A 12,136-nucleotide genomic window follows, 5' to 3' on the forward strand; every position below is an offset into this window, starting at 1 on the left:
TCCCGCGCCCCCGTCCGCGGGCACTCGGGGGACCGCTCGTCACTTGAGGTGCTCTGTCGCTGTCAGGCAGAGTTAGGGGCGCGTCGCACCTGCCCGCGTCTCCCCGCAGGTGGCCTGGGCGGGGGAGCTGGGCCTGCGGGGCCGGGGGTTCGACCGTTGCCGTTCCCTGCCGGAGCAGCGGAGGGAGGACGCGGGGACCTCACCTCTGGCCGCGCCGCCCGCCTGGCAACCCCCCCACCCCGGCTGCTGCCCGGCAGCTTGGCATCCTGGCAAGGCGTCCCCTGCGGCCCCGCTGCCTGCCCCTCGCCTCCCCCTTGGGCTCCAGGGGACAGAGGTCCCTGTCAACAGTGACCTCCCCACCAGAACCTGTGTCTACCCCAGTTTCACATTCTGTAATACGCTTTAAATTAAATCAGGCTTAAATCGGTCCCCTAAAGATGACAGCAACCCGTGAGAGCGGGCCTGAGAAGGGACTAAGCAGATACGCTGTAATTTGTGTGGGGTTGGGGTAGGTTTTCTGACTTTGAGTGGCAGTACTTTACCGTTCATTCACCTACTGCCATTAATTGTGTTGTGTAAGGTGTACCGAAGGTGAATGGTGCTTACTGGGGCAAGCTGTCTCAGCTGTCCCCTTGCCATGAGGTTAGCTTCACCTCAGGACGTATGCATGCAGAGGAAAGTCTGGCAGGGATCCCCAAAAGCCATGAAACACGGTCACCTCTGGCCTGCAGGTAAGCACGGGCAGTATCTTTGGGGCAAAGGCAAGCTTGCTTGTGCAGCACGGGCTTGCTTCTGACATCTGGGCCAGGGGAAGGTCCAGTAGAGCGTGTCCCAGTGACATGATGTGCTGCTGTAGTGACGTTAAGGTTGTATTTACCCAGCAGTGGCACTTCTTCATGTTGAGACATCCAGGCTTAGTCACCCCCCCCAGTCCAGAAGGATGTTGTGCCTGTTACGTTGTAAGGCAGCTCATAGCTTCTGAGCTTCCCCATGGACTTCTACCTCCATGGCAATAGCTGCCCACCTCGCCCACAACAACCAGCACTGTACGTTAGTCACTTCTTTTCTCCCACATCTCTGTATACCCAAAGCAACTCATTTCCCTGTATCTCCACCAAGAGGAGCGCGTGTAGGTGTGCCACCTCTTCACAGAAATATTAGACAAAATTAACCACCTCCCCGCCCCTCGCTGTGCAAGCTCCATCTCTTCTGGTTCTGCTGTCTCTGGCTTTGTGGCTGCCTGGGGACCCAGCCGAACCTGGCACTGCCTCCCCCGCACCCATGGCAATTTTTATCATTTTAAGCACAGGGCAGGAAACACCCCCTACGATTTCTGAGAGGACTGCAGCCTGCCGAAAGGCACGGCGCTGCCGGGGGAAGGGGGCGGCCACGCATGCTCCGCGCCCGGCGCATGCTCTGCGCCGGCGGGCCGGGGGGGGTTGCCGGGTTGCCCCCAGCCCCGGGGAAGGTGGGAGAACGGAGGGGACAGGGGCTGGGGTGATTATAATGGCTCTGGTTATTGAATAGAGCAACAGCGACTGACCTCGCCCTCGGGTTTTCCCTCTCTAGGAACCGCTTTGCGGGATCCCAACATGTGGCTGAGCGCCGGTTCTTAGAGTTTTTGGAAAATTTCCAGAGACCGTCACCAAGAAATTGTGTTGTAAGCAGGTATTCCTTCCAGCTAACGTGGAAAATGTGTTAGTAGGGGTGCCTGATATTCAGATGGCCGACAGGAGTTAGGAGGAGGCCTGAAACAGGAGCTGGAGACGTCCCCAAAGGAAAACAGTGAATTTCACAAACTGGATCTGAAATTTCTCTTCGAAGAATCCATGGGGATTTGACAAAAAGGAACCATAAGTAAAAAATGTCTAATAATCCCAAATTCAAGTGTTGCCCTTTGGACTAGCAAGATAAAAAGACTAGAAATCAAATGCTCTGGGCTAGAAAAAAATACTGGAAACAGTTGCAGGGAAAGGAATGTCAGGAAATCAGGAAACCTTTGGACTGATTGTAATTTCCTTTCCAAACAGTTGGAACGAGGTCTAAAGGAGCTAAAAATAAGCCCCAGAAGGAAATCAAAGTTCCCATGCCACGATGGAAATCAGCAACCAGGATGGGGAATTGAGCCAGAATTATTTTTTTTTAGAAATACATGATTTTACATGCTGCTTCTATTCTGTTTGTAGCCAGGAGAGGGGGGAAATACCCACCTAAAGCAATACAAACATCTAGTGTCTTGAGGAGAAAAAAATAGTTACCGGTTGAAGTTAATCTGACTGTCCAAATGGAGTGTTAGAAAAGCTAAGAGAAAAGGGTATTGCCCGGAGCTACATATGGTGGCACAGTGCTAGCGACGTTTTATAATTTGTTCCCAGAAATATGGTTAATCAGATAATCTATAAACCCTTAACATATAAAGTGGGAACACCTATCTTAATTGGCTGTCTAGGGCCAGATGCGTGCTAGAAGGAGGGGGGAAAGAAAAAATTCTGTCTGGCTTGCTAGAGGACTTGCAAAGATTTGTGTCTTACTGTGTGTACATACCAGCTAGGAATCCAGTCAGCTACCAGAGGACCAGATTGACCATTTTATCAAGGTACGTGAAAAGAAGCATGAGATGCCCACAAAGCTATGTTTTTTTCTGGATCATGACTTATACCCTTCATCAGAGTGAAAGAGTCATTAAGAAGGAGGTGATTGTGATCATCCTCATCAGCCTGGCTCTGCATTTAATGGGGAAGTGGGGATTAACAGCTGGTATGTGCTATTTTTGAACAATTAGAAAGAGACACAGTCCATTAACAGGGACAGTTGGCAACAATGTAAAATTCAAAACTAGCAATTCTGTTGAAAGCTGGTATTGAGAAAAATTTGGACATGATAACAATCATAAATAAAATGCTGGCCAGCACAGACCTTGACAGATGGTAAAATCCCCTTTCCCAGTTTGGGAAAGAGAGAGATGATTGAAGATGGGAACTCACACGTATGAAGAGGAAAAGCTTGGAAATGCAGGCATCAGCTTCCTAGGACTTAATCTGGGCACATAAACCAATAATCTGAATCTGGCTATTGAATGACAGCTGTGAAACAGAGAAAAGTGGAACCTGGCACAAGCATGGTGGCTATTAGACCAGACATCTTCAGAAAAAGCTAGGAAGCAGAGCTGTAATTTTACAACTAATTTGTTGAATGGAGACAGTGAGTAGAAACATGTATCACTCTAGAATCTGAAAAGCAGTTACTAGCTTTCTGATTATCAACCTGTTTGGCAGCTTTTGTTGTAGTGAGTAACTGCGTAGTAACTGAGTATTTCTAACAAGGGGAGGGTTGTAAAGAGAGAAGCCAAAGATACATAATGTGAGTCAGTATGACACAGGTGTGATGAAAACCTTCGTAAGATGAAACCTTCAAGGAGAAGCAAGGATAAAAGAGCATTTACTGTGTTTGATCCAATATAGTGCACTACATCTTAATGAGTTTGAACTATCTTCTCACTAGGAGTTTCTCCCAGATCAAAGATGCAGTTTGCCTTGGACTGGTCATCACAAGTTTGATTGTGGGGGGTGAGGTCCTCCAAAGGGGACAGGACATCAACATATTCGCCAGGTCTATCAGTATGTGTTATTAACGATGAAAGAAGAATCATGAGATAAATTTATCTGGAAGATACGTGTGAGGTTTCAGGCAGTTCTTGGGCCTCACCTGTAGTATGGGTTAAGAAAGAAGTGGTAGCACTGGGGTGTTTGTGAACTCTGGCAAACCAAATTATGTCACTTGAAATAGGTTTTTTCCGGTATCACAAAGAAATGATACACTGGATGATCTATAAAATTAAATCTGATTCTTCACTCCCAATTTCAAAGTGCAATACTTAGGAGTTGGGTCACAAGAACACTGAAAAGACTATTTTTCCTGCAGGACAAGGTCAGCACCAAGTTAAAGGAGTGGTCACGGTGTGCAAGCTGCTATCTATGTTTGAAGGCTATTGGATCATGTTCCTCCCTCAGCTCATATATTATCTACGCAAGATATTCTGGCATATGCTGCAAATGGTGTAAAGTAAGCTCAAAACTACTAATCTAAATAAACTCAAAATGATATGACTTATTTCTAAAAGACCGTGCTTACTCCTGCAGGTGAGATAAGGGGAGAGATTGGGGGCAATATATTTCCTTTGATAAAACAGAAATAATCTCTGCAAAACTGGCTCTCCCCTAGAAGCTGGCAGACGTGCAGAGTTTCTGCAGGGCTTTTCTCTTCTGGAAGTTCTTTTGTGGGTTTGTCAATATTGCAAAATTATTTCATAAGTTGGGGAAGAAAAAGAAAACATCTCCGTGGTTGAGAGAGAGTGTTTGAGCACTTTCAGTTAAAAAAAGAAGTTGCTGTAACTGCCACTGTGTTAGTGTATTCACATTTCAAAACCTCTTTCATATCAGATAAGGGTGCTAGTGCTTACATTAGAGCACAAACATGGTGAGTTGGAGGTGACTTTGCACAGCAAAAGTCTAAATTCTCTGACACCGCTGGCCAGGAATTAGTAATCGTTACACCAGTTGAAAATAACTTTCACAGGTACAAAAGTTTCTCATCACAATAGGCCATATCTACCTTCTGTTCTTTAAGCATGGCTGACACAGTCCTAGTTAAGAAAATAAAGCTTAGGTAATGATTGTTGCGTTGGGTTTTGGTTTGGGTTTCTCTTCACTTGCGCTCTCCCTGCTACTTTTGAAGCCATTGCCTAATTGAGATCTAATTTTACATAAGAGCACAAGTGTTAAAGGTACCAAGTTTCTATGTGTTTTGTGAAACAGTATCTGGAACAAAGAACCCCTATTAATGGCCCACAGAGGGAAACACATAACTTAGTTTTTACCCATCCAAGAGACGGCAGTCAGCTCACCAACCTGTATACACATAGTCAGGACTTAATGGCAGTCAGGCCTCTTGCCCATCTCAAATAAGTAGGGGAGGACTAAGCAGAGGAAGGTTTGTGGTTGTGAAAGGAGGTGACTCATGACTCATCTGGCTTCATTAATTCTGTAGCTCATGGAAAAATTTATTCAAGCTTGGGATCTTTGGTGGTTGGAAAGACTGCAGTGTTCTGACTTTGTACCAGATGCTCACACAAAGGTATTAATGCTGATGCACTGCTTAACAAAAAAAAGCAATAAAGCAAGAATTGGTTGCACAGGCGAGTATTAGCTCATGAAGAGCTCTTTCCCTTAATTACAGAAGCATATAGATTACACATTTCATCTGTGAGCTATGGGGTTGTGTAAATGAAATGGGAATTTGTGCTTTTTTGCAGAGGAACAGGGTTTTGTTGAAGGAACAGCTAGCTGTTCCATTCTTCTAATATTAGAAACATCTTACAGGATCCTGATATTTGACTGCTTTGGTCAAAGTGTCCAACATCTCCAGTATCAATATGTTACACTAGAGTACCAAACAGTACAGAACCCTGTTTTTGACTATTCAAACCTTAAATATCTAGGTTTGGTGGTCTTTTTCTCAAAGTAAATAGTTGCCAGTTAAGTTAACTAAAAATGTGTTACTCAGGATGGTTCCCAAACAGGAATACTGTAGCACAGGCAAAGCCACATACCCAGAGGATTGCAACACACTATCCTAATGCCCAGGGTGCAATTTAGAGAGGCACCTTTCTCCAAACCAAGACAACCCCCATAGTTGTAGTACTTGGAAACAGCTGAATTCTTTGGAAATCATAAATCCTAGATGAATTGTGAGAAGTTAATTGATGGTACGAGTGTGACCCAGTTGCCCCCACTACTTTGAGTGCCCTATGGGGCCCTGTAGAGAGGGTTAAAAGAAGGAGAAAAAAGTTCTGCAGCCCTTAGTTGTCTACCCTACTCCTTTAAAAGTTTAGTTAAACTTACTTATGGTGGGTGTCCTTACAGCTGAACAAAAATGTTTGAAAAGTTCTTTTTTCAAGGTGCAAAAGCAAAGAATTGGGTACAGTAATAGCCGCCTGGAATGCAGCAGAACCTAACCCCTCCCTAACTAATCCTGCTATTTTCTAACCTTGTCCTCCATGCATAATCAAAGCGTTGAAGTCACATGCTTGAAAGTCAAGCCTTTGCAAAATCACGGCTTTCGCTGTGCATAGAACATGCCCTTCCTGTCTGGTGTGCCCTGCACAAGGAGGTTCTCTGGAGAAGCCATTATTATCTCAGTTAACACCACTCCCTCCTCTTATTTAATATTTTGGTGAGGTCTTTATCTATTACTTTTAAGCTCTGTCTTGAGTTAAAGACCAAAAAATTATAAGAAAAGCAAGCAAATTCTCCAAAGAAAAGATATCTTTTAAAGATTGACAAAATACAAAAATGTCCTTATAATTCACGAAATTTAGGAAGCAAAGCACATAAATCAATGTATTGTTATCAGATCTTAGAAAGCTAAAATGTACTGCCTTATGGTAAAATAAATTATTGTAATACTAGCTATTACCTAACATTGCTAATCTTCAGATCTCATTTACAGAGATGGTAGAATCTGAGATGCTTTGGGGCAGACCACATTGGTGGGAGATGACACTGACTCCATCACTGATGCCCTGCTGACTAAATCCCGCTGCCCTTATGCTTGTAATATTAGCTGTTACTGGTCATGCATTTAAATACTCGGGTTGTGTTATTTATCTAAGAGGTACGTAAATGTTGACAACTCTTACAATTTATAACAAGTCTCAAATAGTTAAATATTGCCAATATTAAAAACTCCAGCTGTTGTAATCAGGCTTTTAGCTGGGGGAACTGGATATCCTCAATGCAAAAGTGAGCACTAGGGACTACTTAAAAACGTCCAAGCAAAGTGATGCTGGAAATCATGAATCTTAAATGACACAACAGCACATGTCTATTGGAAAGTCCAAGAATTCTCTATTTCATAAATTTCACGGTTGTAAACTAAAGTCAGGCTTTTTGGAGTAACGTTGGGCTTTTTCAATATTACGAACTGAGCCCTCAGTGGTAGAGTTTATGTGGCATCTTGTACATATCCCGTCGGTTGTGGCAGGCCTGGCTGGCGAGGTGATGCACGGGACGGGGACAGATGCTGTCCCTTGAGCCTGCTTCTGGCGTTGCTGTAGGAGCAGCGTGGCCATGGCCGTCCTACGCAGACGAAACGAGGCTGCCCCAGAGCGTGGGGCTGGACCCAGCCATCCGTGATGGTCAGGTCTCCATGCCGCAGGGCAGGGAAAGCGGGAAGGGACTATGGGCAGGAGCCAGGGGTGAGGAGCTGCCGCACTTGGAGGAACGGTGTGGGATGAGGAATGGCGAGGCACAGCGCTGCGGCTGCCCAACCGAGGCGTCGTGAGTAAAGGCTTGGAGTCACCGCCTGGATTTTATCTCCTTATTCCCCACGGGATTCCCCCCTATACCTCACTACGCTTCTGTATAGCCAGAAGTAGCGCTGCAATGGGATAACTTTGTATTTTACGTACAAATAGCTGAAGTACAGCTTCCCGCACCACTCGCTGCTGCCCGCTCCCGAAGCGAGCACGCGGCTCTGCTGCTCCGGTGCCGGCTCTCCATCCTCTGGCCGGGAGGCCCGTGACAGCCCCGGGCAGAGGCAGCTGCCCCTCCCGTGCTGGAGGAAGGGAGGAGCCCCGTCCGTCCGCCCGCCGCCGCGCCTCGGAGGTGCGCTGGGGAGCGCCGGCCGTGACGTCACGGCGCGGTTGCCATAGGGACGCCTGGGGTCGCACCTGACGGCTGTCGTGAAGCAGCGGGAGGAGAAGGAGGAAGGGGGAGTCTAGGCCCGGCCCGGCCCGGCCCCCCTCCGGGCCCGCGGGGAGTTGGCTCCGCGCCGCGCCCCTCCACCCTCGCCGCATCGGAGCCGGAGCCAGGAGGAGGCGGCGCTGCCGCCGCTGGCTATGTAGGGGCCCCGGTGCGGGCGGATCCGGAGGCCGCTCTCCGCCTCTGGAGCGCGGCGCCGGGGCCGGGCCGGACCGGGCCGGGCCCGGCGGGATGTTCTCCAAGAAGCCGCACGGGGACGTGCGGAAATCCACGCAGAAGGTGCTGGACACCCGCAAGGACCCGCTCACCCGCCTCAAGCACCTGCGCGTCCTCATCGGTGAGGCGGCCGGCAGGGAGGGAGGGAGGGAGGGAGCGAGGGGCCACGGCTCGGGAGTCCGTCTGGCTGCTGGCCCCGAGTCCCGGAGTAGGAAGGACCGGGAGATTCGAGGGACCAGCGGGAGGCGGGCTCGGGGCTCTGCTCCGGCGAGAGACCCCAGTCAGCCCAGCCTCCCCCCTGCATGGCACGGCACGGCACGGCAGGGCAGCGCGGCCGGAGGGAGGGCCCCCGCTTGGCGGGGCTCCGGCTGCGTGCCGGGGGCCGCTGGTCCCGGCGGGGGCGGCTTCGCTCCCCGCTGTTGTACTGAGGCACGTCCGTTTCCACCGCCTTTGCAAGAAGGTGGCTTTCATTTGGCAACCGCGGGTGGAGGCGAAAAGCTGGTGTGCTTCGCCCGTGGATTATTCTCTAGAGCTGCATCGATGCTGCTAACTCGGTAGGCTTGAATAGAAGGGGCTGGTGAGTCCTAATGGTGCCTGTGGCTCTAATCTGTTTCCCCTAAATGCTCACAGTAACAACTTATGTTCGTGTATGTGCTCAAGGTAAGAGCTACAACAGTAAGTACGCACTGGAGTAGATGTAGATGAGCATTCATACAGCTCGTCTGAAAGCACTTTTGGTTTGCCGGTTGGTCAAGGAGGGAAAATAAGCACTTAAGTACTGCCGCAGCTCCATGTGAGCAGCTGTTTAACCTGACCAGTGAATTAGGCAATTATTGCACATAATCACAATTTCTAATGAAAAAACAGTGGGGAAAAAAGACACCCAGAGTTAACCATTCCAAAATATCTGTTAGTTGCATGTTTGTAAAAATCTAAGTCATTGTCATCAAGCTGTCCTTGAAAAAAGAATTTTGCTCCAGAGCGTCTTTTGGGCCCTTCAGTTCTGTAAATGCATGTGTTACTTCTGACAGTTTATCGACATGTGAACAGCGCTGGGTCAAGGACAACTGCATTCTGTATTTAGCACAGAGTACTGAATGGATTATTTTGGGTTCTGCCCACAGTTTGGGGGTATTTAAGTACCTATCCTTGGCATCCAAAGCTGGATTCTTCCCTTTCAAGGGAAAACGGTTAATGCTCCCATTTTCTTTTGTATTGGTCGTTGAAGGAACAGGTGTTCCCGTATGGCGGCATCTGCTGCTGCATGACTTATTTTCTGCAACGTAATAATTATTTAGACTTTTGAAATGGAGAATAGTTGGGTAGCTAGCTGTTCAAAACATTTCAGTAGTCAGATTTATCCTCTTGCCTCACTCAGAATGTTACCGCTCTTCTTAACTAGCTGTACTGAGCCAGTTGTGGCTTGCTTTATGTTTTGTATTTATTTTTAGCTACTTCATCAGTTGAAACTTAAGAGGAAAGAGCATTGTAAAGAAACCAAGTACCTCTCTGAATTTAGGTTTCCTGGCTAAAGTATGTTGGTTATTTCTAGTTTTGCTTTAGTCTGCAAAACAATCTGTGTGATTTTCACGAGATCTGCTCTAGATTTGGTATTTCTGTTGCTTGTCTTTTATTTATAAGATTTTCCTTCAGCTTTGTTAATACTTGGGTGCATTCTGTAAGATGCAAGGCATGAGCTCTGTGTCAAGCAGACGTTCTTATCTAATCTAAGGTTTCTGCTTACTGGCTCTAGGACAGACTAAATCTGCTGAGGCATGTTTTCATGTGGTGGCCGTTCCCCTTCTTCCCCCAGCACATGTGTATGTCTCAGCCACTGAAGCACAGCTCACACATCCTTTCTCTAAGTTTGGGAGAGTACAGTGTTTGACTCTGTAAGTTGGGAAAGGTGTAACAGTACTCTTCAACTTGTCTGTCTTGGATGCATCTAGAAGATATTGTCATTATGCAGATACTCTTAGATGCACGAGGTACAAAATAAGGTCTTTTTTGGGGGCAGGGGAAGTAGCATGTTTCTCTGCGTGTTCCTGCTGTAGTGCAAGAGAAGTATATAGCAGACTATTTGAAGTCTGTCTTTTGCTGTGATCACCTCCTTGCCTTATTCCTTAAATTTCTCTGCTCCCTAAACTGCCTTTCAAAGCATAAGCTGTATGCCCTTTCTTCTCCAATTGCTGCTTTGACTCGTCTGCAGGACCAGGTGAAAAAAAAAAATGTAACCACATAAGATAGACTGCTACCTGAGGTGGCTTTGCATGGAGCACCATCCTGCAGCTGGAGCAGCGGAGTGCTGCATTTTCCTGTTTATCTTTTTGCTTCAGTGACAACTCCCCCAGCATAACAATTGGCACGTGTCCATGTGCTCAGGGGATCCAAGCTAGCTATTGCCAACGCACTATCCAAGGGGAAAAGGGAGGAAATCTCAGTTCAGCTCTGTTCAGCATCTTTATGAATGAAAAATTATTTGTCTTGTTTATTGCTCTTAGCCCCTGCATATTGGAGACTAAAAGACTATCCAGAAGAGAATTCTCTGCTGTTCGGCATCCAGGAGAAGGAGAGAATTTTCTCTTGTTTTTAAACTTAAAATCCTTTCAGTAGGCCTGCAACGTGTATTGGACCAGTGTTAATTTCATTTTGCTGTACTTTTTAGTCTTTAGTTCAGCAGTGGTACACTGAAGTGTGGCCTTGGATTCACGGTTAAGCCTTGAGGGGAAGAAAGGGAGTACCAGTTTGATTTCCCTCTATTTTATCAAGGCATCCAAAACAGCAGTTCTCCAGTAAGCTAAATTAATGAAATAGTCATGGAAAGAGGCGGAGTGCTTGTGAATTACACACTGCTGGTTGTCTATTAGCCAAAGAGGAGAAATCTAAAAAATTTTGTTTGGTGAAACGTTGACAGTTGGATCCTGCAAGGCAATGGTGCAAGTTGGGCATCATAAAAAAATATTTAAGATAGTATAATGTGGTTGTTAGTAAAGACCAGCAGAGACCGGACAGTTTCAGAGAACCTAATATGAACCTGAGGGAATGGATAGCACAAAGGCAAGTGACATTTATTTGTAACAAATTAAAAGTAGTGTACATTAGATGGAATTATTTAAGTGCCTTTTACAAGATAACATAGTTGTATCGTTTCAGGAAAAAGTATCTTGTCATTGGTAACAGCTCAGTTTAAATTTAGTGAAAAATGCAAATCATTCTGACTGCATAAAGAATATAGAAAATTTTGTGTTTTTGTAAAACAGCTGTGTACCATTACATCAACTATCATTGCAGCTTTAGTACTCTTATTGCTATAGTCAGTGTATAGAAGATTTAGAGATGGGAATGATTCGGATGAAAGTAAAACTTTAATGTGACAAGACATTGAAGGCTTTGGAATCCATTTCTGTAGGGGCAGATACTGAAAAATATTTTCTAGTCTTTTTCATATATGTTTACAGGAAGTCTGTTAAGGCCTACCAAATTTGAAGTTACAGTAAAAGATTTCTGGCTTGGGAAGCTCCTGAGTGCTAGACTAACTATCAATTTTAGGCATGCTGGGGAAGATGCATTTGTATGTTTGTTTGTTTTTCTGAAACTTTTGTAGATGACTGCTCTTTGCCACTTCACTCCAGTGTCCTGTCTCTGGTTGGTTCTCTGCTCTGCTTCAGTATGGCTCTATTCAGCCTTTTTTGTAATTGAGGAACCAAGGAAAATTCAGTGAAATTCAGGTGGCTAATTCAGAATTGATTAAATTATTTGTTAAAGTAGATATAATACATGACCAATTTATGCATGTCACAGGCATAAGTTTTTTTTAATAGAGGTTAAAGCCTTTAGGAGACTTCCAAGTAGTAATAAATATTTTTATAGCTAAGAAATGCTAAGAAAAATTGGAAAGAGATTGAAGTCTCATATCATGGGACATACCAGTCCGTGAGTGGAGGTAATCTGCTTTCCACTGTTTTCCTGCTGGGGTATTTTTCTTGAAACAGCTGGAACTATCTGCTTTAGGAGATTTGATTCTTTTGAGGTGTATTAATTTCTTCCTGTAGGGAAGTGTTCATTCCGCACACACCCTTTTTTCTTTCCCTCTCCTCCTTAGTTCTGGGAAGTACCTTTAAGTCTGACACAGTTCCCAAATGCCATCTTGATCAGTGTGT

At 45.9% G+C, this 12,136-nt stretch overlaps 1 protein-coding gene across 14 annotated transcripts in view; it reads left to right on the top strand.

The window, feature by feature from the left end:
* Positions 1–7,722: 7,722 nt before the first annotated feature.
* Positions 7,723–12,136, top strand: part of RALGAPA1 (Ral GTPase activating protein catalytic subunit alpha 1) — a 135,727-nt gene continuing 131,313 nt past the window's right edge. For all 14 annotated transcript variants that reach the window (XR_010070997.1, XM_063334399.1, XM_063334401.1 and 11 more), the window contains exon 1: positions 7,723–8,097. Coding sequence is in view for 13 of the 14 variants with exons in the window: in XM_063334399.1 (XP_063190469.1) it covers positions 7,992–8,097 (106 nt within the window). In the remaining variant the exon portion in view is untranslated. The remainder of the gene's footprint in view (positions 8,098–12,136) is intronic.

Source organism: Chroicocephalus ridibundus, chromosome 4 (genome assembly GCF_963924245.1).
Source record: "Chroicocephalus ridibundus chromosome 4, bChrRid1.1, whole genome shotgun sequence".
Classification (NCBI taxonomy): domain Eukaryota; kingdom Metazoa; phylum Chordata; class Aves; order Charadriiformes; family Laridae; genus Chroicocephalus; species Chroicocephalus ridibundus.